Below are 23,021 nucleotides of genomic sequence, written 5' to 3'. Positions count from 1 at the left end.
TTCTATATTTGATATTATTACGCTTTGATCTTTTGACTTTAATTTGTTGTGTGGGATCCTTCGACGCGTTGCTGATTTATGGTATCAAGATCACGTGGGAAAACATTGGATTAGAGATTACATAAACAAGATAGATACAGTTTATTTGGTACCTGATCGGAGATTATACATCATTAGTTCAATTGTTCAAGTTCGGTAGTAAAAAAACAGGAAAGAGTAATGACTGCATGCGGGTGGGGGGATTAACAGGATTAACACGCTATTTTAAGGGTTTAAAAAAAGGTCCAAGCTTTTTTAGTTTTTTTTACTTGTATGGTGTAGATAGGGCACGGACTCTGAGGAAATAACATGATGAGTTTGTAGTCAACATAACGAAAAAGAGTAGAGTAGAAGTAATCATGAATTCGGCAGCCACTCTATACCTTTACCTTTATTCTACCAATGCACGTCGACAATATATTAAATAGTACTGTAACTAACTAAACATCGATCAACCAACTTGCATATTATCTCTTCCCCTCACATTCCTTTATCTATTTGTTTCGATTATACATCATCCCAGTGAAACCATCTTTACTCTTTCAACATACACCTAAAAGTATCAGCCCCGTACATTCGATAGGAGACTATAAGAAAAAGTAAAGCATAGCATAGAAAATATGCAACCGCCTATATATAATGTATGTGTTTTTCAACATTACTTCATCCTTCATTCGCGTCTCGCATAATATGTTAATTTGTACTTAACCCTCGATCGCGTAGCATCATCGACTTCCACCGGCAGGTGCACCTGCTCAACAACAACAACAGCAACAGGTTCCTCAACAACCGAGTGTTTTATCAGCTGGATCAAGTGCAAGATTAAATGAATTTTTCGATTTAATAAAAAACGAGTTTGAACAAGTTGGACAGGATGGAAATGTATGGAAAGCTCAACGAGATGAATACGAAGCAAAAAGTAGGTCAGGCTCATATCAGGTGGTACAGTGTGGAAGGGAGCAAGGTTGTACTTGCACGATAGAACGCGAAACGTTGCACGCAGGAAATATTCTGAAAATAGGAGAACTTTGATCTTGGACAAGGGCGCGAAGTTGAAGGAGAATCAGAAGGACACACAGGATGAAGATTATCTTCAGAGAGCGAGAAATGCTGACACGCATGAATACATAGTACAACAACAAATAAACGAATTAGGGTTGATCAGACAATCGTTATATGAGTTAGAGGCTAATCATGCCAAAGTTAGACAAGAGTGAGTTAATACAATTCGATGAAAAGAAAAGATACAAAACTGATATTTTGGATAATCGTCTTCAGGTATGAAGGTGAAATTGCAAGATTGAGAAGAGAGTTAGAATCCCGTGGAGGACCAGGTGGAGGAGGACCTTCGATTGGCGGTCCTATAACAGGTGGTGGACCCACTTCACCACCAGAATTACCTAGACTAGGAAATGATGAAAGACCACCATATGGAAATTCACTTCCTGGACCACCTCTCAATGGCGCTGAACCAGGAGGATGTAAGCTTTCTTAATTTTCTCTAACCAGGGAAATGCGAAGTAAGCTGACTTACTGCGTTACTTGATTTAGCTCGATCACCTTATCCACCACCAGGAGGAATTATTCCTAGACCAACATCAACAGATAGAGAAAGAGATAGACGTAATAGGGAAAGAGCAATTGCAGCTTCAAATGTACCTCCTTCACCTCCTGTACATCTTTCAGACCTTGATCCAGATAATGTTTCAAGAGAACTCAAAAAGGAAGGCGGTGATTGGCAAGCTATGTGGAGTAGTCAAATGAGGAAACAATTAGATGTAGCTTTAGTGCATACCCTTGAACATGAAACGTAAGTCACCTCTTGCTACTTGCTGAAAATGGAAGCTGATACTCTCTATAGTGTCGTTTGTTGTGTCAAATTTTCAAATGATGGTAAATATTTAGCTACAGGTTGTAATAGAACAGCTCAGATTTATGATGTTAAATCTGGTGGACGAGTAACGTGAGTCAAATTTTATCTGCTTTGGCTGATGTGTCGGATCTGATGATTTGTGAATCGCGTAGAACACTGCAAGACGAAGCTGCCAATAGAACAGGAGATTTATACATCCGAAGTATTTGTTTCAGTCCAGATGGTAAATTCTTGGCTACCGGTGCTGAGGACAGGCAGATCAGAGTAAGCTATGTACACAAAATCTGCTTCGAGATTGATTAGCTGATCAGCTTCTGTCACATTTTTGTAGATTTGGGATATCAAACAGAAGCGAATTAGACATTTATTGCAAGGACATATGCAAGAGATCTATTCGCTTGATTTCTCAAGAGATGGTAGATTCTTAGTTTCTGGTTCAGGCGATAAATCAGCCAGAATTTGGGATATCGAGAAAGGATTATGTGTATTTGATTTGAGAATTGAAGATTTCATTCATAATGAACATGGTCCAATCGATGCTGGTATTACCAGTGTTGCTCGTGAGTCTATCTTTAAACACTGCATGTTTTTCCTGTCAGGAACCCATTGGCTAAACAATAAACGTTATAACATAGTCTCTCCTGATGGAAAACTTGTAGCAGCTGGTTCACTGGATACTATGGTTAGAGTATGGAATGTACAGACTGGACAACAAGTTGAAAGACTCAAGGGACACAAAGATTCAGTATACAGGTAAGTTGGATATTGTGCGGGAATCAGTATACTTCGTACTTGGTGTTTTTAGGGGAAAATTGTGGCTGATCATGCTTGTCAACTACAGTGTTGCCTTCTCTCCAGATGGAAAATGCCTTGTATCTGGATCACTTGATCGAACGCTTAGAATCTGGGATTTAACGGGTACCAAGAGAGAAGCAGAAATCTTACCACCTGGATCAAAAGATATACAAAAGAATTTAGGTACATGTCAATCTACATTAAATGGGCATAAAGTGAGTATTGTTGTTCACCTTTAAGTATTTAACGTTTCTGCATGATTTCGTATTAATCTGTTCTGACGTTATGTTTTGATAGGACTACGTGTTATCAGTAGCTATCTCACCCGATGGACAATGGGTTGTATCAGGATCAAAAGATAGATCAATACAATTCTGGCATATCGCAACAGGTCAAGCACAATTAATGTTACAAGGTCATAAAAATTCCGTAATTTCAATTGATTTAGCTAGATCTGGTGGTTATTTAGCATCGGGTTCAGGTGATTGTATGGCTAGAATTTGGAAATACGAACCTTATACTGGTAGAGAATGATAATTACAGTTTTGGTTAGGAGAAAGAGAGAAAGATATCAAGGACGGATGTATACATGGTGCAAAGAGATACCTACCAATATCCGTCTATACAGGGAGAGTGTAATAACATTATTGGAGGAAGATAAGATGAAAAAATCTGTGTAATATCTATCAAGAAGCTTAATTGAAGTAATGTAAGATGATGGAGAAGGGCTGTGGAGAGAGAGGGAGCGGGTATCATCATGTACCTATGTGTGCGGTAGCGAGAACGCATACCGTATATATACTAAAAGGTTTATTCAAGTTTTAGTTTAAAAACCATGAATTCTTCGTCTTTTAGCAGTTTCATATTTTTGTTTTAGATCCTTTTTTCACTTTGATCTATTTTTCCTTATGGTCTTTCATCATTTAGATATACGTCCTTTGAAAGTAGCTTTTATAACCAAAATATATATACATCATATCAAAATGGGAGACTAAAAGATGTATTTTCAACAAAACATGAAGTCAAATAAGCCTTACTGTCTGTGTTTACTACGAGTATATACAGGAGAGGATGTAATTGGATATTTCCCTATTTCATGACTGTGCATATTTCATGCTATAAATTGGAACCAGGCTTCAACAAATGTCTGGATCTTCATATGCTGTAGAAACATGAAACAAGGTCTTTCACGACTTGAAAAGGGGTAGAATTACGTATAGTGTAATGTACTAAGAGGTACGAAGTTGTTGAAGAAGTGACATAACTCATTGGGAAAGTATAAAGTTGCCGATATCTTGAAAGATTCAGACTAAAAATTCAGAAAGTAAGAAAGGCTTGTTAAGGTGTCGTTCCCGCATTTCATTTCATTTTATTCCCATATCTTCAAGCTCCTTTTATTATTGTTCCTTTCCACACCATATTACCACTGTACAGTATTACTGTATACATACCAATCTACCTATTGTACCAGTATTCGACCTGAAACTAATGTACCTGATCTAGAAAGTTATAAGGATTCGTACAAAAGACAAAAAAGAGATGACGATAGAGAAAGAAAGAAAGAAAGAAAGAAGAAGAAGACTGATACATTCCTTGCCTCCCCTTAGCTTTCTTCATCTAGATACTCTCCTGAACTCGTGCGTTTGAACGAAATGAATAGAAAATTATTCATTCTGATAAATTCAGGAAGGAAAGAGGTGATTAAAACATCTATCATGATGAGGCCGACAAATATAGTTTGAGTATACATGCGTACACCCGTGAATTGTTAATAATGATTAGTTGTCGCATCGTCAAGAGAGGATAATCAAAGTATTGATTGTGATTATAAGCACTATATCTTCAAACAGCTCAGCCATACAAGTGGATAAAATAATACCTTTCATTTGATTTTACCACAACTCATTCCAGTTCAATCCCTCCACGACATTTTGCTTATTGCGTGTGAGGATCTTCGTATCTGTCACCAAAACCCGACTTTTCAAAAAAGTCTGAAGACTGAATGCCGATTAATTTAGTGATAATATAGTTGTGATTATTCAATGCAAGATCATCAACATCAACCTCACCGCCTCCGCTCTAATATACATCATCATCAACATCATCATCATTCAGTATGTGGGTTTCCTGTATTTGATAAAGCTGGACCATCATCATCTTCTTCTTCATCATCCGGACAAAACAAATTGCTCAAAGATTTAGACCTGGAGTGGATACCGATACCTTCAATAAGACCTCGATATGAAGATGATGTAACAAATAAAATCAAATTGACGAATTTACTTTCACCGAAACCTTCTTTGGAAAAAATCAAATTGAAAGCATATAATATTACGTCTCCAACTAATAAACCTATACCTAAAGATGCTAAATCTGAATTCACATACGCATATGTGGACCGGGTCAATCAATATCATACCAACAACAATGACGATTCGCGATTAATTTCATCACCCCTTCGTATTGGTAGAACAAGTTCAAAAATATGGTTGAAAGCTAAAGAACGATTCAATAAGCGAGAAGGGTCATTCAACAGACGAAAAACCCCTGCATCAAGTCATTCATGTGGTACTGATATACAGGGTGATGGTGAAATTAGTCATCATCATGGAGGAGCGAACGATAATTCTGAAGGTAGACAACGAGGTGTAGGCAAAGGTGAAATTACAAGCGAAGAAGAAGAAGAGGAAGAATGGGAAATCATTACTCCACCTTTGACTTCTCCTTGTTCACAATTTTCAAGCACATTCTCATTTAATCAAGGTCATTCAGATTCAGAACAATCTAGTTCTAGTTCCGGTCCTCAGCATCAACAAATAGATGACGAAGAAGAAATGTTTGTTGGAGCTAGAGGTACAGGAACTATATCAAGAGTTAGTCAAAGAGCTCAACAAGGTAGTGCGTTAGATCTGCTAGAAGATATAGATGTGATAAGATCAAATGGTATTGGTGTAACTCAAGCAGATCATCCACCAATATCACATGAAATGACAAATGATCGTAATCACTCTGTATCTGCCTCAGGATCGGGATCATGTTCGGATAGAAGATCACCAATTGAGATTATCTTGAATCAATATCAATTTCCTTCACCACCCTCACACTCACACTTACATTTGTATTCGCGATCTAGTCTATCTCAACATAATCGTCGAAATCATTCGAATCAGGCAATACGTGAACCTAACAATCATGTGAAACAAAAGAAAAGTTGGTTAGAAGGTGGACCTTTAACTTCACCTAATGAAAGGGAAGATATACCGATGAAATTACCTGATGATCATCCATTCAATTCTAATTCAAATCCCAACTCGTCTTCTACACATTCAAGGAGTTCATCAGTTCCATCGCAAAACCAAAATAGTGCATCGCAAGATCGAACATCTCCATGTACGCAAGGAGGGGATTCAAGGGAAGAAGAAGAAGAAGAAGAAGATGAACAAAGTGAATTAAGGGATAATCATCAATCAAATAGAAACCCTCTAGACCACTATACTCACTTGAAACATTTATTTTTATCATTGATAATACTGAAAAATGTATTATATAAACGGAATTTAGATTCAATCAAATTATTATCCTCTTCAAAAGATATTTTACCTTTATCGATTGTATTGGGTATCGAAAGTAGATTAGATCGATTTTGGTTAAAATGGAGTAAAATATTGAATCTATCTGGTAATCAAGTAACTAAGGAATTATCTCTACTTTTACCTCATCTCAGATATATACCTAATAGAAATTTAACCTCCTTGCGCATTTCATCAAATTCAAATTCAATCTCAAGAGAAAGAGAAAGTCTAGAAAAATTGATACCGAAACCTGTTACATCAGACGAATTGGAAAGATTAATTTGGTCATTAGAAGTGAAATTCAAAATCCCCTCGGGAACCTTTACGAGAATGTTTGGATCAAAAGTATCAGTAAGGAAAATGACTTTAAAAGAAGAGATTATAGCTGATGAAAATGGTTTAAGAGATTGGATGATTGGTGAGAAATTGATGAAAGAAAGAGATAGATGGAGAGAGGATGGAATGAGGAAAGGCAAATAAAGCGGTTGCCAAGTGCCGAATGATCTGTAACAATACCAACAAGATTGTATAAATTATCGCTACTCAGAATTATGCTCTGATATGTTTACCATTATATATACATGTATAGTACAATAACAAATTACTATATCTCTTCATCATCGGTTTCCTCTTCATCTTCCCAAATTAAATCACCTGAAGCACCTTCACCTTCATGAGCATAAGGTAAAGGAACTTGAGCTCTTTTATTCTTTTGATCATCTGTTAAAGATAAATTAAATGGTAAATTTAATTCTGAATGTGTATTAATTTGTTTTTCTCCTCCTATATCATTGTTACTCAATGGTTTAGAGAATGGATTTAAATCTATTAAAGAGTCTAATGGAATTATATCTAAAGATTGATTTTCAATCTGTTGTTCGGTAGTTGTATTTAATTTTACAGCTTCTAAAGATCTTGAAATACCTTTTATACCACCTGTAGGTTTTCTTACTAATATTTGTAAAATAGCTGATTTATCACTCTTTATATCCCAATTTGGATCAAATTCAAATGGTAAAGTAGAATCAGATTTAAATGATAAATCATTTTGTAAATTTCTTTTTATTGAATTTTCTAAAATCATCCAAAAATTTGGTGTAGGTATAGTTGTTATAGGTGATAAATATGATTTTGATAGATGTTCAATTAATTTAGGTTGAAATGAATTAATTAAAGTTAATGTTGAATTAAATGAAGGTGGTATTATACTTGAATGAATTTTTGTTGATGTTGAAGGTAATGATAAAACTAATCTTGATGGTGCTATTTAATAGATCATACACGTTATGATCATTATTAGTATTCCACCTTTCGTTATAACTAGATACTCAAGAGAAAGGGTAGAAAGCAAAGTATAGCTTACCTTTAGCATTTTTGATCGAGGTCAACAAACTTCTAATTAGAGATAATACTTTTGATATTGAATAATCTTCAGATAGAATATCTAAAGCATCAATGAATATTTGTCCTGAATTATCTATGTATCGTAACTCATATAAGCTTCTTCTGTCACAATCACAACTTATACCCAACTGGAAAGCTTACATGTGGACAGTATCTTTTCTTTTATACTTTCTATATTTTCTGCATTATCATCATATCCATTAATCGAACTACTTAAATCTATTATATTAAGTTTTGATGACGAATTCGAACTTGAATCATTAGGTAATAATAATTCAGGTGGATGTAAAATTGATATCAAAGTGATTTCTTCTCCTCTGTTGAAGCGTTACAGATATATTAGCTATGATAATTACAGTACAAAATACTTTGTAAACATCTCACCTCCTTATTCCTCTCCTCAAGATATCTTTGAATACATTCAATCCTGAAAAACTAACTGAATCGTTTATTACACATAACGATTGATGTGGTATTTGCGTATTATCCAAAATTCCAGAAAGGAGGTTTCCACTATCACCGGTTGTTGATCTCGAGGAAGGCATATCTAATGTCTAATCTTTTCTTCTTCTTCTTCTTCTGCTTTGTGTCTTCTAATTCTTATCTCTTGTCTCTTGTGTCCTTATCTATCTCTCTCTCTGTTTTGCTAGTACATGAGTTATATGTTATGTATCATAAAGAAAGAATACAAGTTGAAAAAGAAAGAAAGGACATAAGAAAGGATGAAAATGCGGGGTAAAGTATAAAAGGTGAAAACATCAAAAGCGGTGACCTCCGTTGATGCGATTTAGAGTCCGCTGACGTAATAACGAGCGAGTACTGGAAGTTGGTACTTGGTCGATATTACAATAAATAGATAGATATATACTATACTCTTTCTCTTTCTTGTTTCTTTCTCTCTTATTCAATTCAAAGTATTTCATTGTACTAGCATTCAGATCCACCATAAAGACCATAGACCATAGCTTATAGCTTTTAGACACTAGAATTTCATTCCAAAGTGAAGAAAACACGTACAATACCTTTTCGCGAGATGGCTCAAAAAATCATTATTGACACAGATCCAGGAGTAGACGATGTTCTAGCTATATTATTGGCATTAGCTTCACCTGAATTAGAAGTTTTATTAATTTCAATAGTATTTGGAAATACACATGCACAATTAGCACATGATAACTTGTTGAAAATATATTATAATTTATCAAAAGAAATTTCAGAAATTCCTGAATCAAAAGAAAGGTTTAAAAAAGCTTTGAGTAATCATAAAAAAACTAAATTAGCTTTAGGTGAAGATGATCCGATCGATGGTGAAAAATCTGTTGCTGCTTATTTTGTGAGTATATATTTTCACCTTCTTTCTTTGATCGATTATATTACTATCGACCGATCGAATGTAGCATATATCAGTTAGTATGATTACGATCTCCGAATCCTATAGCTGATTGATCTAATCAATGTTTCACAGCACGGCCCAGACGGTTTATCGAATATAACCAAAACTCACCCACAACTAACTCCACCAAAATTAGATCCTTCAGAACAACATGATTATCTAGAAATAACACAAAAACCTTCACATCAAGTTATGCTTGATATCTTAAGAGAAGAAGATGATGATTCTGTTGTTATTGTCGCTTTAGGTCCACGTGAGTTCTAAATTATCAAGCGTATTCTTTATCACATACTACATCTCGCTAACTTGGATGATGCATTGTGTGTCATTTCAATAAAATCTAGTAACCAACCTAGCTCACGCATTTAGGAATGACCCTGAAACATTCTCAAAAGTATCAAGAATAGTTTGGATGGGAGGAGCATTAGATCATCCAGGAAATACATCACCTGTAGCAGAATTTAACTGTTTTGCTGATCCGTACGCAGCGAATGAAATTTTAAATGGATGTAAAAAAGGTTCATTTGAATTAATTTTAGCACCTTTAGATATAACTACACCACATTCAATACCATTTTCAGATTTGATTCATCCTTCGATAGTTTCAATTCCAGATAAAAATGGTTTAATACCAAAAGAAAGTAAAAATGCTGGACCATTAGAAATTTTTATATCATCAATGTTAATTAGAGTAAGAGGTTTACAAGCTTCATTTGGATTAAGAGATTCAATGGAAATGCATGATCCTTTAGCTATTTGGTTTGCTTTATCTCATGCTTCAAGAAAAAGGAATACCGAAGCTTTGAAAGAAGAAGGATGGGAATTGAAACAAAGAGATTTTCAAATTGAACGTATAGGTGAATTAACTAGAGGTATGTGCATAATAGATAAAAGAGGTACAGGTGAAACTGGTGTAGATAGATCAAAAGATGAAGATCTAAAATCTTATGGTATAGGCAAAAAAGATGAAGAAACTGGTAGAATGGGTGAAAAAATCGAAAAATCAAAAAATCTTCCTTGGGTCATAACTAATACTCCAGGTCCAGAAGAATTAAGAAGAGTTTTATTAGGTAGAGTATTTGGTGATAAAGTTTAGAAAGGACGGAACTCCGACGATAATCGAAAATTTCATAATTCTGAAGATATCGAGATATCCATTCGCGATATCATATTGTAGAATTAATATATTTAGAAGCGAGCAGAATTTAGAATATCAGCATTTAGATTAGCACAATAAAACAAGGATGAATAACCCGGATATAGGTTTGATCGATTTATCAAGACCATAGTGTAATAACATCTGTATAAATACCATTGATGCATTGCATTCATTCAGAGTATTCTACATAATATACCTGAACCGCCTTTATTTTAATAGTTATGCATTTGTTATTGATATGTTATATGGATATAAATATAGCATTGTATCAGGCAAGTTGTGATGTACAATTCATTTTTCTATTCCTTCTTGGTACGCTCGTTGACTAAACATATACTTTTCTAAACATGTAAGAAATTCTGACCTGTTCACTACTTTTCTGAAGGTTCTCCGCGAAAGCGCACACTAGGTTACTGTATTCGTACATGATACCAGTACATGTCTACATCTTCTCCCTTTTCCTTGGTTATGGTTTCTAATATTTGCTATTGCAACGACCTTACTTTCACCAAGTATATATACAAGCTTCTTCTTCGTCTAATCATCCTAATAGTGAACTTATTAAGCAGAGGTCGTTTTGGACTCATCTTTCTTTTCTTTTTCTTTGGTTGAATTACCAACAGTATTAGCAACGACTAAATTTCTAACTCTACTTGCTAAAGATGAAATATCATTAGCACCACCTTGTCTAATTTTATGTTCTTTTCTTTCTCTTGGTTGTTGTGGTTCTGGGGTTGGTTGTACTTGTGATTGTGATTGCTGTCTACCATTTTGAGGTTTGCCAACACCGCCTCTTCCACCTCTAGCGCCACCTCTTGAACCACCTCTTCCACCTCCTCTAGCATTACCTCTGTTATTTAAACCCTTATTATTACTGACTGTTCTCCAATCATCTGAACCATCCGATCTTGATGGAGTAGCAGGTTTAGGTTCTTCAATAGGAGGTGGATTAGCTAATCCTATAGGACCTTTTCTACCACCTTGAATAGGATGTGGTTTTTGTGAAATTTCTTTTTGTCTATCATCAACTAAAGATGGTTTACCATTTTCATTCGTTGTATCATTATGTGGAAGTTCTGAAGCTGTTTCAGGATGTATTGATGATGGTGCAGGTGGTGTAGGTTCTAAAGCAGCTTCAATTTTTGGTGAATCCGAATTTGAATTTAAATTTGTATTTGTTAATTCACTTTGTTGTTTAATTTCTGTATTTTTATTTTTATTATTTAAAACATCTGTTATACTTTCTTCTGGTATACCACCGTTACCTGAAATAGGTGGGAAATTTTGTTCTGCACCTTGTTCTGTTATAGTATCTGTATTTGTATTTTTGATTGAATTAGATTTAGATTTTCTATCTTTATCAACTTGTTTAAAATCTTCACCTAAATCACCATCTTCATCTTCATCATTAATACCAACATCATCTTCGTCCCAATTAACTGAAACTTTTTCTCTTCTTTTTTCTCTACGTTTTTCATTTTTAATTTGTGCTTTTGTCTTTTCTTTAGGTTCACTTGCAAATACATTTTCTGTTTCTTTACTTGGTTTCATTTGAGGTCCTATCCTATTTGATCCTGGTATAGTTGGTCTTGAAGCTGATTTTACATCTTCAACAGTTTGTCGGGTTGATCTAAATCTACCAACATCTTCTTGAGGTGTAAATCCAGGTCTAACTTTTTGTTCTTTTCTTACTCTACAAAGAAAATGGATATGGGAATATGCAGAAACAGAAAATGATCAGTATCGTAAATCCCATCATATGAATAATTTAATTCAGTATATATACTATCTCATTTTTATTCTTATTCAATAGGGATGAATTATTGACTCAACAAAGAAAGCTATACTCACGTTCCATCTGACCTCCTTGATTGAGGTATAACTCTTTCCAAAGTTCTTGGATCAACTATAATTCCAGATGCTGTTTTTTCAGGTTTTAAAGATGGCAATGACATTGTTTTTTTTAAGAATGTTTATTTCGTTTCTTGTTGTATGAAATCTCTTTGTACGAGTGAGATGAATTATTTTACTTTTGGGTGTTCACAGAGGACTAGGAGGAATATAGCTGGCAATTGAAGCAAAATTTCCACAAAGTACTTGTTCTTTCTATAGAGATGATATCTGTACGGTAGAGAGAAAGAAGTTCTGAAATTTTCTACAGATATTTTAGCACTAAAAAAAGTAATCTTACTATTGAGATCCAGGACAAGCTCAAGGTAAGCTACGAGTATGTAAAACCGAAATAACAAAAACGACGTAACTGAAAGAGACAACCGAAGATGAACGGAATCAAATTTTCACAATGATGATGACATCAGACTAAAAAATAAAGTTACGTTCATCGTAGTGGCGTACCAAAGACAGTAAAGTGGTATGCAGGGTATATAATGCATCAGTCTATGAAGGAGGTGATATCTTGGATCTATGTGATATATGGAGAATGATGATATGGATGTATAAACAGTTGATAAGACCATATGTGTGGTTCGTTAATCTCAATAAATCAGCACTGATTTGCGATTAACCAAGAACACGCGATGTAGGGGTTTTTCCCCTTACATCGGACCAACTACTACATGTTTAGGATGAGAATCAATAATTTAAAAGGTCGAAGAATCTAATTCCGGTCTATAGTAATATGCCTCTAAAGCGTATAAGAATGCAAATATGATGAATGCTGCTGAACCTAACAATGATACTATATAAGGCAGGAGAGATTAGCTTATGGTCACTTCTTAATAGATTTAAGGGAGGGGTAGATGACATGGAAGCTAACTCACTATGTTTTACAGATATCTTTGTAGACAAATATCGACCACCTATTACTGCGCCTGCGGTACATAATCCATGACCTAATATCGTACCGAATGCAATAACTGGGACACTCTGCAGATTGGGGAAAGTTAAAAGGGGAAATGTCAGTAATAGCTAATACATAGTTTTCCTCCTGCATTTGATCGAAGGCATGACAATATCATATATCTCAATGATATATCCAAACCAAAACTCACATGCGCACCACCCATAGCGATAGTAGTAATTTGAGATCTATCACCCCATTCACCTAAAAAGGTTAAAACGAAAGCTTGAGCGAATACAGGATTAGTTAATAATTGAAGTGTATTTCTAATTTTCTCTTTTAAAGTTATTGACCAATGATTACTTTGTACCGGACCTACACCTAAACTTTTATTTGAAGATGATGATGAACCGGATAATGGAAAATGTATTGATGGACCGGATTTTTTTGTTGATGTAGATATTGAAGGTGATTGTGATCTACTTAAAGAAAATGAACCAGGACGATTTAATGATCTTGAAGTTGATCTTGATGGTGAAGAAGGTATATCCGTTGGCTTACCGTCACCAAAACCTTCTTCTAAAGATTCTAATGGAATATTAGTTGATGTACCTCTAGCATTATGTGTATCATGAACAGCAGAATCTTCTTCTAATTCTTCTTCAACTTCTCTCATTTCTTCTTGCATATGTGAATTATCATTTGACATTGAAAATGATTCTTGTAACATTTTTATACCAAATACTAAAAATAATATCGCTGCTGCCCATAATGTCCATACCTAGGGAGAGTAAAAAGTAATTAGTGCGTTGCTGCTTATATGTTTGATTTCATCCATTATAATTGTACTGAGTCAAGTTGAGAAGTCATTTTGATAAGACTGTTTATATTAATCTCCATATACTCACCTTAGGTATCAATCCCAGTATAACTCTACCCAAGGCGGCACTCAGTATACTCATTACGACTAAACTAGCAAAAGCACCACCGAAAACAGTCATTCTAGGATGTCTAGTTGCCATTATAGCAGCTATCAAGAATGTTTTGTCTCCTATTTCAGAAACCACTATCATGACGAATGCCTTGAATAGGGCGTCTAAGAAATGTGCATAGGGATTGTCAGTTCTTTGTCCAAAGATGTTTGTAATAATAAATGGGCAAGGAAGTGGAGTTGTTCCTGATGTAAAGATAAAGATTGGGGACATACCGAAATTGGAATCCCCTTCTGCTATTTCTGACATTTTGGTTATCTTGACCTCTTATAAGGGTTTAGCTCAGAGTCTAAGATGTTACAGGGGATCAGACAAATGATTCGTATCTTGTTCAACCAAAGAAAAGCAAAAAGATAAGGAAGAACACGTCGCGAAAATGTCTATAACTACAAATCTACAAATATATCTATCTTGTCTTTTGAATCTAAACAATGGATTGCGGCGCGCGCCGCTTGATTCTGCAAAAAGCCGAGATAATTAGGCACATCGGAACACTTTAGTTGGAGAAATAGGCTCACCCGGCCACGTTGACGAGGGGGTCAATGCTTAATCTCGCGATGACACCTAATAGACCAAAGCCTACAATTGAGCAAGTATATCTATCAGTGTTCCTGCTAATCTCTTACTCCTCGTCAAGATATAGATATAGAGATAGACTTAAAACATGTCTCGTCAAGGTGAGCTGAGGTCAAGACTGCCTTCCATGCACAACCTGACATTTCTGAATTTGATCTAGATAAAGCTACAACAGAGCGAAATGCACGTATTTTACGTGATTTAGTTAAACAACCTGATAACAAGTCTTGTGCTGACTGCAGAAAGAATGGTCAGTGGATTCAGCTGGCAGGTACTGATAAGAGCTTTTCAGCTGATTTGATATACACTCTTCAGACGCACGATGGGCTTCATGGAATCTGTATGTCGATATTCAAATTTCAAAAGAGGTAAATCGAAATGCTGATTCAGTTTCAAATGTACTGTAGAGGTGTCTTTCTCTGTATAAGATGTTCAGGTATACATAGATCTATGGGTACACATATAAGTAAAGGTGGGTATCTATTTGGAAGCTATTGAATGAGCGACACAGAACTTGATAGCTGATATCAAATGACTTTCATAGTTAAATCCATTGATTTGGATATATGGACCCCTGAACAGATGGAGGTGAGCTATTCTCCTTTGAGACTTGAAACTGATATCTGGAACACAGAAACTGACTTTGATCATTCGTTAAATAGAACATACAAAGATGGGGTAACAGAAGAGCTAATTTATACTGGGAGAAACACTTGAAAGCAGGACATGTCCCACCTGATCAGTGAGCTTCCCTATAATTATCAGTTAATGGTATTTAAGCTCACCTCACAATTTTGATGAATTCCCCTCCAGCAAAATCGAATCTTTCATTAGATCAAAATACGAATCTAGAAGATGGGCAATGGAAGGTCCTCAACCTCGTGATCCAAGTGTCTTAGAAAATGGAGGGGGAAGTGCACCTGTAAGTATATCGCATTAGCTGTGAAATCTACGACACAAAGGTCGATGGTCTTAGCTAACCAAATTATTCTGACTCACATAGGCTGCCGAAATACCCAGACCTACACCTACATCGACAAGTACAGCCGCACCACCTCAACCTGCACCTAAATCACATCAATCACATCCACTATTATCTCGTACAGCTAAACCTGTTCCTTCTCCTGCTCCAGCTGCACCAGCTCCGATTGTTGATTTATTCGGATCAGATGAACCTCCTTCTTTAGCTGCTCCAGTAAATACTACTCAAGCACCTTCTCAAGCTCAGACAACATCTGCTGCAGCAGCACCGGGATCAACGGCTGGCTCACAACCACCTCAACCTACTCAGACTCAAGCTCCTGCTCCAGCTCAGGGATCATCGATTTTCGATTTAGATTTCCGTACACCCACACCTCAATCCCAACCTCAACAACAACCTAAAAATGCTAAAGCAGATATCATGTCTTTATTCTCTTCATCAACTTCACCACCAATCACTTCAGTACCACCAAATCTCGGTGGAGGCGGTTTCTTTAATTCATCTCAATCTACAATCCAGAATCAAAATCAATTTGGTAATTGGAATGGAGGTATAACTTCTTCTGCTCCTCCACAAGCATCTTATCAGCCAACCCAAACTCAACTTCCTACTTCACAAAGCGGTGGATGGGGTGGTATTCAAATGGATCAAAATGCTTGGGGAAGTAATAACGCTACTTCAACTCAGCAACATCAACAGCCTTCACAACAAACTCAATTCCAACAACATCCACCTCAACAACAACAACAACAACAACAGCAAAGTGGATTTGGTGCAGGTGCAAATCCATGGGGTTCTTCTGGTAATATAACATCGAATGATCCATGGCAAACATCTACAGGTAACGTTAATAACAGTGGAGGAGGAGGAGGAGGAGGAGGGTTCTTTGTTAATTCCAATTCTAATGGTTTACAATCTCAAGTACAACAGAAAAAGGATGATAGAGATCCATTTGCCAATATTTGGGGATAAGATTATTTTATTTATTCTCTTGAGGTGGAGGTGATTGATTGTATGTTGTACTTGATCTTCACAATGCAAATGGGAAAAGTAGAAGACATTATTTTCAAGTTTTTTTTTTGTCCTTTTTTTGTCTTACATTTTAATCTTATATGGTGGGTACATGAGTTCAATAGAAACAAAGTTATAGAGTATGTGTATGGATTGAAAGTTTTTTGGGAAATATGCCTAGCGTTCCAATGTTTTACTTCTTAACAAGCGTATAGAAATGGCAAAGAACCAAAAAAAAGAAAAAAAGAAAAAAAAAAGGACACATTATGCTTTTCTTGTTGTTTTACTAGAACCATTTCGATGTAGCATTCCGCTGCTCAAATACATCACGTAGAAGAATGACGGAGATTAGTGATGATGCATGTAAAATACTCATGAAAATGCACGGTATTAGAGTTCTGAATTCAAATGTGACTGCTTGAGGTATACGAAATACAATAATAATATACAGTTAATGCTTTTTGTCAGATTTAATTGCTTACTGCTTATACTCTTGAATTGTCGGCTTCTATCTGTCATTTCAATTTAAAAAATATTGACTAAACTTGCATGATCTATGTAAGAACGTATTAAATTCATATTCTCGATATTTGATATCAACTATTTCACTATCACTAATCACTATAACAACTCAGAAGAGCAACATCTAATTTATGTGAGAGAGTAAGAAAAGAAAGAAATTCGGAAAATGAGATATATATATATATATATATCAAAAGATATCAATTGACTAAAAATATACATGTCTATAGTCTGTAACGAACCCAGAGAATTCCAGAAAAAAGTAATTGAAAAAGAAACCATTCCTTGAAGGATGAAGATGAAGACTAGGTAGAATATATCTTGTTATGTATGAGGATGAGGGAGAACAGGAGAAAATGTGTATGATGAGAATTAGATCCGAATCACGTCAAAGTCGATCAATATGATGGAGTGAGGATAGAAGAATTAGGGGAATTTGCATTATATGATTGATTGAAGCGTATATTGTGGAAGGAAGATAAGATTGGTAGATAGAGGACATTGTATTTTAGTTGATGTTGGTTTGATCTTTATATAATTTTGTTTGGGAAGAGGGGTTGAAAATGGACCGTTCAATCACAACCCCGTTTTATTGTTGATTATGAATAGTTGTATTATACTTGATTGTTGATCTTCCTTCGTATGTGATGAATTTGATGAATCTGGTAAAAAAAAAACCCATGAAAGACGGAATTACAACTGTGTTTCTCGTTTGACAACCTATACAACATGACCTTTTCCTTTCCGTATTTTGTGAATGAAAGATGAATGCTTTCTATTCCTGCAAATCCTACGGTTGTCACGCATTCTAAAAGAAAAAACAGCTTGTGATCCATGGCAGAGGCAAGGTGTATGAATTGTTCTAATTTCCTATGCTCTTCTTGCGTAGTCTTCTATCAATTTGACTCGCTTCCACGAACACAGCGCTTCACAAAAAGTCGAACTCGATCTCGGTGAACCTAAATTCTGCCCATACCAACCATACCTTTTACAGAAGGACCTAAACCCAAAACATCTTTCAACGGTACAGGACCCGAACCAGAGGCTTTGTCTTTATCTTTATTTTTACCTTCACCATTACTCGTACTTGTATTTGTAGATTTACTAGGACTACTTGAAGAGGACTCATTCTGATTCCTTATACGTTCAATTTCGGAATTATGAAAATTCTGAGCCATTTCTAATTCACCTTGAACGATAACACCTTGTAACCAAGGATGATTAACTAATTCTTTTGCTGTAGCTCTTGAATCAGGATAATAATGTAACATTGGCATTAAGAAACTCGATAATAATTCGGCATCTTCAGATTCCATTAAATATTTTTCTTTTAACACTGAAGTCATTGGCCAAAATCTTAATCTTGCTATATGTCTTAATTCACCTCTACGATTGAACATTTCATGTGAATATTTTCCACTTAAAGCTAATGATCTAGGCATTTCACCTAATAATTCCATTATTTGTGCTACATGATCATCATCTTTATCGTATTTTACTCCAGGTTGTGGATCGAATAGATAATCTCCAGTTAATAACTCGAAGAACTACCAGACAGACCACTTCTGGTCAGCTCTGACCACCCCAGACACAGGATATATTTTTTAACCATTATTCGCGATTCAACACTCACCAAACATGCCGCACTCCAAATATCTACACTTTGATTCCACCTTGTACCCAAAATGATCTCTGGACATCTATATTGTCTTGTTTGTATATCATTTGTGAAATGGTGATCTACCCAACAAGCATTACCTAAATCGGCAATTTTCACCGTTATCCTTTCCAAACTTATTGGATCATATGGGAATGGTGGAGGTAGGTGATTAGGATCGCCGGCTACTGGTGCATCCCTGTTGGGATCATCTGGATCATGATGAGCTTCTTGATCTTGTAAATTATTGATGTGAGAGGTAGCAGGGGAAGTGGTAAATTCCGTATTGGCAACAGATTGGCTAAGAGGGGGATTATGATGTATATGTTTAGGATCATGTTTCTGTGGTGAAAGAGATTCGGTAGACATGACTGAAGTTGATATTTTTGCTTCTTCGTGATGATGACGATGTGAATCGGGTGTGGTAGCTGGAGTTGAAATAATAGTTTGACTAGGAGTAGCAGTAGTTGATGGATTGGTTGATGTTGAAGGTGGGTTTGTAGCTTGTAAAGAGGGTGAAGGAGGTGCAGCACTCATTTGCTGAGATAATAAAGAAGGTCCAGATTGTGTAGGTGGTTTTGGTGCAGTAGTCTTTTCCCATTTTAAACCTGATTCACCTAATTTGACATTCCCTATTCCATTTCCAATCGCTTCGGCTGTAGTTCCTCTTTTCACTTCACTTGCTCCGGCTACACTATTAGTTTTTGGGAATGTGTTTACACCTGATATTTTACTCATTCCAAATCCATATTTATCCAACATTGGACTACTTGAATAACTTGAACTTGGTGATGGTAATGGTTGCGATCCTACGATGAATAAACCATCTTTTCTAGGTGTCTGATTACCCAATCTACCTTGTGAAGGTGGCACACCAACTAATTTGGTAGGTACAGCTGCTGGACACGAAGCAAGTTCAGCTTGAACGACTGATTCAACATCTTCGATACAAATCAATACGTTTTCAGGTTTTAGATCGGTGTGGATAACTCGACATTCGGTATGTAGATAATCTAACCCCAACAACACCTGCTTAGCAATTTGTTTCACTATATGCTGAGGTACACCACGATGCTGATATCTCTTTATCAAACCCAACAAGTTTTCACCTAATACCTCGAAAACCATACAAACGTGACTACCGTTTGGTCCGGTATGCCTGAAATTGTCTACTAATCCGACTACGTGACATCGTCCAGCATGCGTTTGTGATGAATTGACTACCCGTTGAAGCAGTTGAATTTCGTCGAGTGCAGTTTCGGTATAATGTCCATCAGATTTCACTACTTTCAACGCGACATGCCGCTTAGTACTAGAGAGGAGAATATGCAATCAGCGTGCGTCATTACAAATCGAGCTTCTTACTGGATAGCGGGATGTTATACAAATGATCTAAATTGCGTTGCCACTTATTCGATGGAAAGCCTGGATAATGGGATTTGTAGAATGACAATAAACTTCGGAATCGCAACTCACTTATTATCCCTAGCAAGCCATACAGTAGAAAAATGCCCCCAACCTAACTTCCTTACTACTATATATCGTCCGTTGTTGAACTCATCACCGATGTTAACAGGATGATATCCACCTGGTCTATAATCCTCAAGATCTTCTTCATCCTCAGTGAGTACCGATGTTGTCTGTGAGGCTTGAGATACGGAAAGTGAATTGGCGGCGGAGGTTGATGCTGATGGTTGAGGGGCAGGCGATGGGACGGCAAGTGGTGTAGGAGCGCCGCGCTGAGTAACAACGAGTATGGGTAAGCATCTACTACGAGTGTGACAAGCTGGCATAATCGAATACCCTCATGTATCACACGACCTTTTCTCTTATCAAGGATGAGATCTTCAACTTCCCACGTATCATAGATATGACTCGCGTGACAACGACAACCCAATCCCACTCTCATCTCGTATTTCATGTATCATCCATCCACACGACTTACCAAATCTCCAGAAGGACCTGCTGCAGAAGCAGGATGAGTCATATTTGATGATGCTGATGGTGTTGTTACTACTAATGTTATCGATGATATTTGTTTTGATTTGATGTGATGTGTTAATCAGGGCTTGTTGAAAGAGCTATGATACGGGAGTTCCGATTCAACCTTGTTCCTCTTATTGAGTGATGTTTTTCCCCCTAAATATATAATGTTGATAAGTTGTATGATTTAATCGGGCGTCTTGAATCTTAAGGATTTCGTTATGATTGATCAAATATGATTATGAATATGAGTAGATGAGATGTGTTATGAGAAAGATGAATATAGATACAAGGTAATATGTTGAATGTGGAATATGTTTATCAATTGAGATATGAATCAGTAGTACGTTTAATTGGTATACAGGGTATAGGGATAGTGTAAGTAGTGAGTTATCAAGTCAAAATCATTGGAGTACGTAGATAGACTAGTAAAACTAACTATTAATCCTTTAAATCCTAATGGTTATTACATTTATTACATTCCGGGATATCAAAATGCGAAATAGAAAATCGAGTTTAACCGCATCAAGTAACATTTAATAGGCATTATTACGATTTTATTACTAGTGGCGATTACAAAAATAGCCATACCCCCTTGCCCTGTATCAACAAGATTCTGGAGATAACTAGAACTACCTTACCCTATCAAGTCACCCCGTGCATATCATAGTCCCTGTACCATACAACCCTTCTTGTTACTCATTTATACATATTTACTTCAGTCTGTGCGTGGAGAGCCTAGGTAGATATAAAGCGGGAACTCCTTCAGTGTGTCGTTCCCTGATGATAATACAGTTGTTTCTCACGTTATAAGGACAGGAGAAGGAGTGACGATCATCGAGGTAGATGTTTGATAAAACTTGTCGACAAAATTCATCCATTTCATTGGAAGCGAGATGAAGTTTTGATTTTGGAACAATCAAGTTATACAGAGAGATAAGAGAAAATGAAAATAGGGTGTGCGGCGTACACCAATGATATATTCAGGGAACAATCAAGCGGCTCTTTCTTCTTTTTTTGTTTTCCCTTTAACCCCTGATATAGAAAAACCCTGCAAATCAAAAAAAAAAATACGGGATGTAAAAAAGAAGATCCATGAATATCATTCGTCCGGACTTTTTTCTTCTTCTACACTTTTGCAACCTCCACTTTCTTTTGTTCTTTATCTGTCCTGGTGTATTCACGGATTGATTCTTTCTACAGAAGATACTTAAGTAGAATAATGCAAAATCAGTCAAGATTGAATTGGACAGATCACCGAGCTATATTGGAGCGAATTACATGACTTTTCACAGGCTAAATCTATTAAATCGGAATAAACAGAGAAATGCTAACGAGAACGCAGTCTGGATGAAATCGTCATATCTGGTCATACAACTAAAACTCTTTAGTAAGATAAAATCCAATCTTGAAGTTTATATTTGTTGGAATCAACTAAGCGAAAAAACGATGATCTCAGCATCTCTGGAAATTCAGCAAATTCAACGTAAAAGTAAATCAATGAAATGGAAAACACGCTAAGTAGTGATGAAAATGATGAAAAGTGCCGGTATAACTCCATTGATCGGCAACAATTAACACATATCATCGGTGATCCTCGGTTTAAAAGAATAATACCACTTTCAAATATCGGAGTTCCGCTTCTTCCATAAGACTTTGGCCTTCTTATCAAATATTCAGGAAGTGCTGGCCGTTCCTGGTTCAACAAAATATGACATAAAACTGTATCAAGTGTATCTCCCTCCTACTTATCAGATTTGACCCTTTTCGTTCATTCCGTCATCCAATCAGATAAAGAACACAACATATCATAACACCTGAGCCGAATGGTGGACCTCCATTCCTTTACCATGTAAACATATATATCCTTTATTTTCTCACGCGACAAACGCCTTTGCTGAAACTTTATACAACTTACCGTCGGCATTGTAAAGGAATTTCTTCCAAGAGGTCAAGGATGTCATCACCTTACGATTGCAGATACAGTATGCTCAAACGTCCGAGAAGCGCTACAGTATCGCTAACAACTGTTATATATTCCTCATTCAGATGGGCGGGACTCGATATTTCGTTCGAGAGCTCTATAAACTCCGACTGATAAACGAAAAACTGCTTAGTCTGGACGATGATCTGCGATCCTGATGATAGCAGCGGTTAAATAAATATTTTGTCGAAACCCTGAACAAGATCACACAGACAAAGTTGAATATTCGGGACCTTTGGATACGTCTTTATATGTACAACAACTTTTAGACATAACATT

The 23,021-nt window shown here is 36.1% G+C and overlaps 8 protein-coding genes across 8 annotated transcripts; 4 read left to right on the top strand and 4 right to left on the bottom strand.

The window, feature by feature from the left end:
* Positions 1–659: 659 nt before the first annotated feature.
* On the top strand, positions 660–3,241 carry L201_005825 (uncharacterized protein; the record flags this gene model as incomplete). The annotated part of the gene is made up of 11 exons (XM_066221554.1): positions 660–680; positions 763–958; positions 1,171–1,252; positions 1,318–1,520; positions 1,591–1,849; positions 1,901–2,002; positions 2,065–2,176; positions 2,244–2,472; positions 2,548–2,665; positions 2,754–2,922; positions 3,005–3,241. The coding sequence occupies 11 exons, from the start codon at positions 660–662 to the stop codon at positions 3,239–3,241; spliced, it is 1,728 nt and encodes a 575-aa protein (XP_066077651.1).
* Positions 3,242–4,749: 1,508 nt separating this feature from the next.
* On the top strand, positions 4,750–6,759 carry L201_005824 (uncharacterized protein; the record flags this gene model as incomplete). Its single annotated transcript, XM_066221553.1, has 1 exon — positions 4,750–6,759. One exon carries the CDS (start codon positions 4,750–4,752, stop codon positions 6,757–6,759), a length of 2,010 nt encoding a protein of 669 aa, XP_066077650.1.
* A 124-nt stretch (positions 6,760–6,883) lies between these two features.
* Positions 6,884–8,228, bottom strand: L201_005823 (uncharacterized protein; the record flags this gene model as incomplete). Its single annotated transcript, XM_066221552.1, has 4 exons — positions 6,884–7,542; positions 7,643–7,756; positions 7,825–8,000; positions 8,068–8,228. 4 exons carry the CDS (start codon positions 8,226–8,228, stop codon positions 6,884–6,886), a joined length of 1,110 nt encoding a protein of 369 aa, XP_066077649.1.
* Positions 8,229–8,716: 488 nt separating this feature from the next.
* On the top strand, positions 8,717–10,172 carry L201_005822 (uncharacterized protein; the record flags this gene model as incomplete). Its single annotated transcript, XM_066221551.1, has 3 exons — positions 8,717–9,016; positions 9,149–9,329; positions 9,421–10,172. 3 exons carry the CDS (start codon positions 8,717–8,719, stop codon positions 10,170–10,172), a joined length of 1,233 nt encoding a protein of 410 aa, XP_066077648.1.
* Positions 10,173–10,796: 624 nt separating this feature from the next.
* L201_005821 (uncharacterized protein) lies at positions 10,797–12,190 on the bottom strand (the record flags this gene model as incomplete). The annotated part of the gene is made up of 2 exons (XM_066221550.1): positions 10,797–11,928; positions 12,087–12,190. 2 exons carry the CDS (start codon positions 12,188–12,190, stop codon positions 10,797–10,799), a joined length of 1,236 nt encoding a protein of 411 aa, XP_066077647.1.
* Positions 12,191–12,835: 645 nt separating this feature from the next.
* On the bottom strand, positions 12,836–14,276 carry L201_005820 (uncharacterized protein; the record flags this gene model as incomplete). The annotated part of the gene is made up of 5 exons (XM_066221549.1): positions 12,836–12,933; positions 13,016–13,121; positions 13,247–13,816; positions 13,944–14,131; positions 14,243–14,276. 5 exons carry the CDS (start codon positions 14,274–14,276, stop codon positions 12,836–12,838), a joined length of 996 nt encoding a protein of 331 aa, XP_066077646.1.
* Positions 14,277–14,691: 415 nt separating this feature from the next.
* Positions 14,692–16,557, top strand: L201_005819 (uncharacterized protein; the record flags this gene model as incomplete). Its single annotated transcript, XM_066221548.1, has 8 exons — positions 14,692–14,704; positions 14,764–14,853; positions 14,919–14,943; positions 15,011–15,075; positions 15,148–15,191; positions 15,266–15,345; positions 15,417–15,525; positions 15,607–16,557. 8 exons carry the CDS (start codon positions 14,692–14,694, stop codon positions 16,555–16,557), a joined length of 1,377 nt encoding a protein of 458 aa, XP_066077645.1.
* A 1,520-nt stretch (positions 16,558–18,077) lies between these two features.
* L201_005818 (uncharacterized protein) lies at positions 18,078–20,762 on the bottom strand (the record flags this gene model as incomplete). The annotated part of the gene is made up of 4 exons (XM_066221547.1): positions 18,078–18,665; positions 18,752–20,087; positions 20,252–20,514; positions 20,721–20,762. The coding sequence occupies 4 exons, from the start codon at positions 20,760–20,762 to the stop codon at positions 18,078–18,080; spliced, it is 2,229 nt and encodes a 742-aa protein (XP_066077644.1).
* Positions 20,763–23,021: the final 2,259 nt, after the last annotated feature.

The sequence above is a fragment of the Kwoniella dendrophila genome, chromosome 7 (genome assembly GCF_036810415.1).
Source record: "Kwoniella dendrophila CBS 6074 chromosome 7, complete sequence".
NCBI lineage: Eukaryota > Fungi > Basidiomycota > Tremellomycetes > Tremellales > Cryptococcaceae > Kwoniella > Kwoniella dendrophila.
Note: the sequence above shows the minus strand (reverse complement) of the source record. Positions and strands in the feature narration are given on the sequence as shown.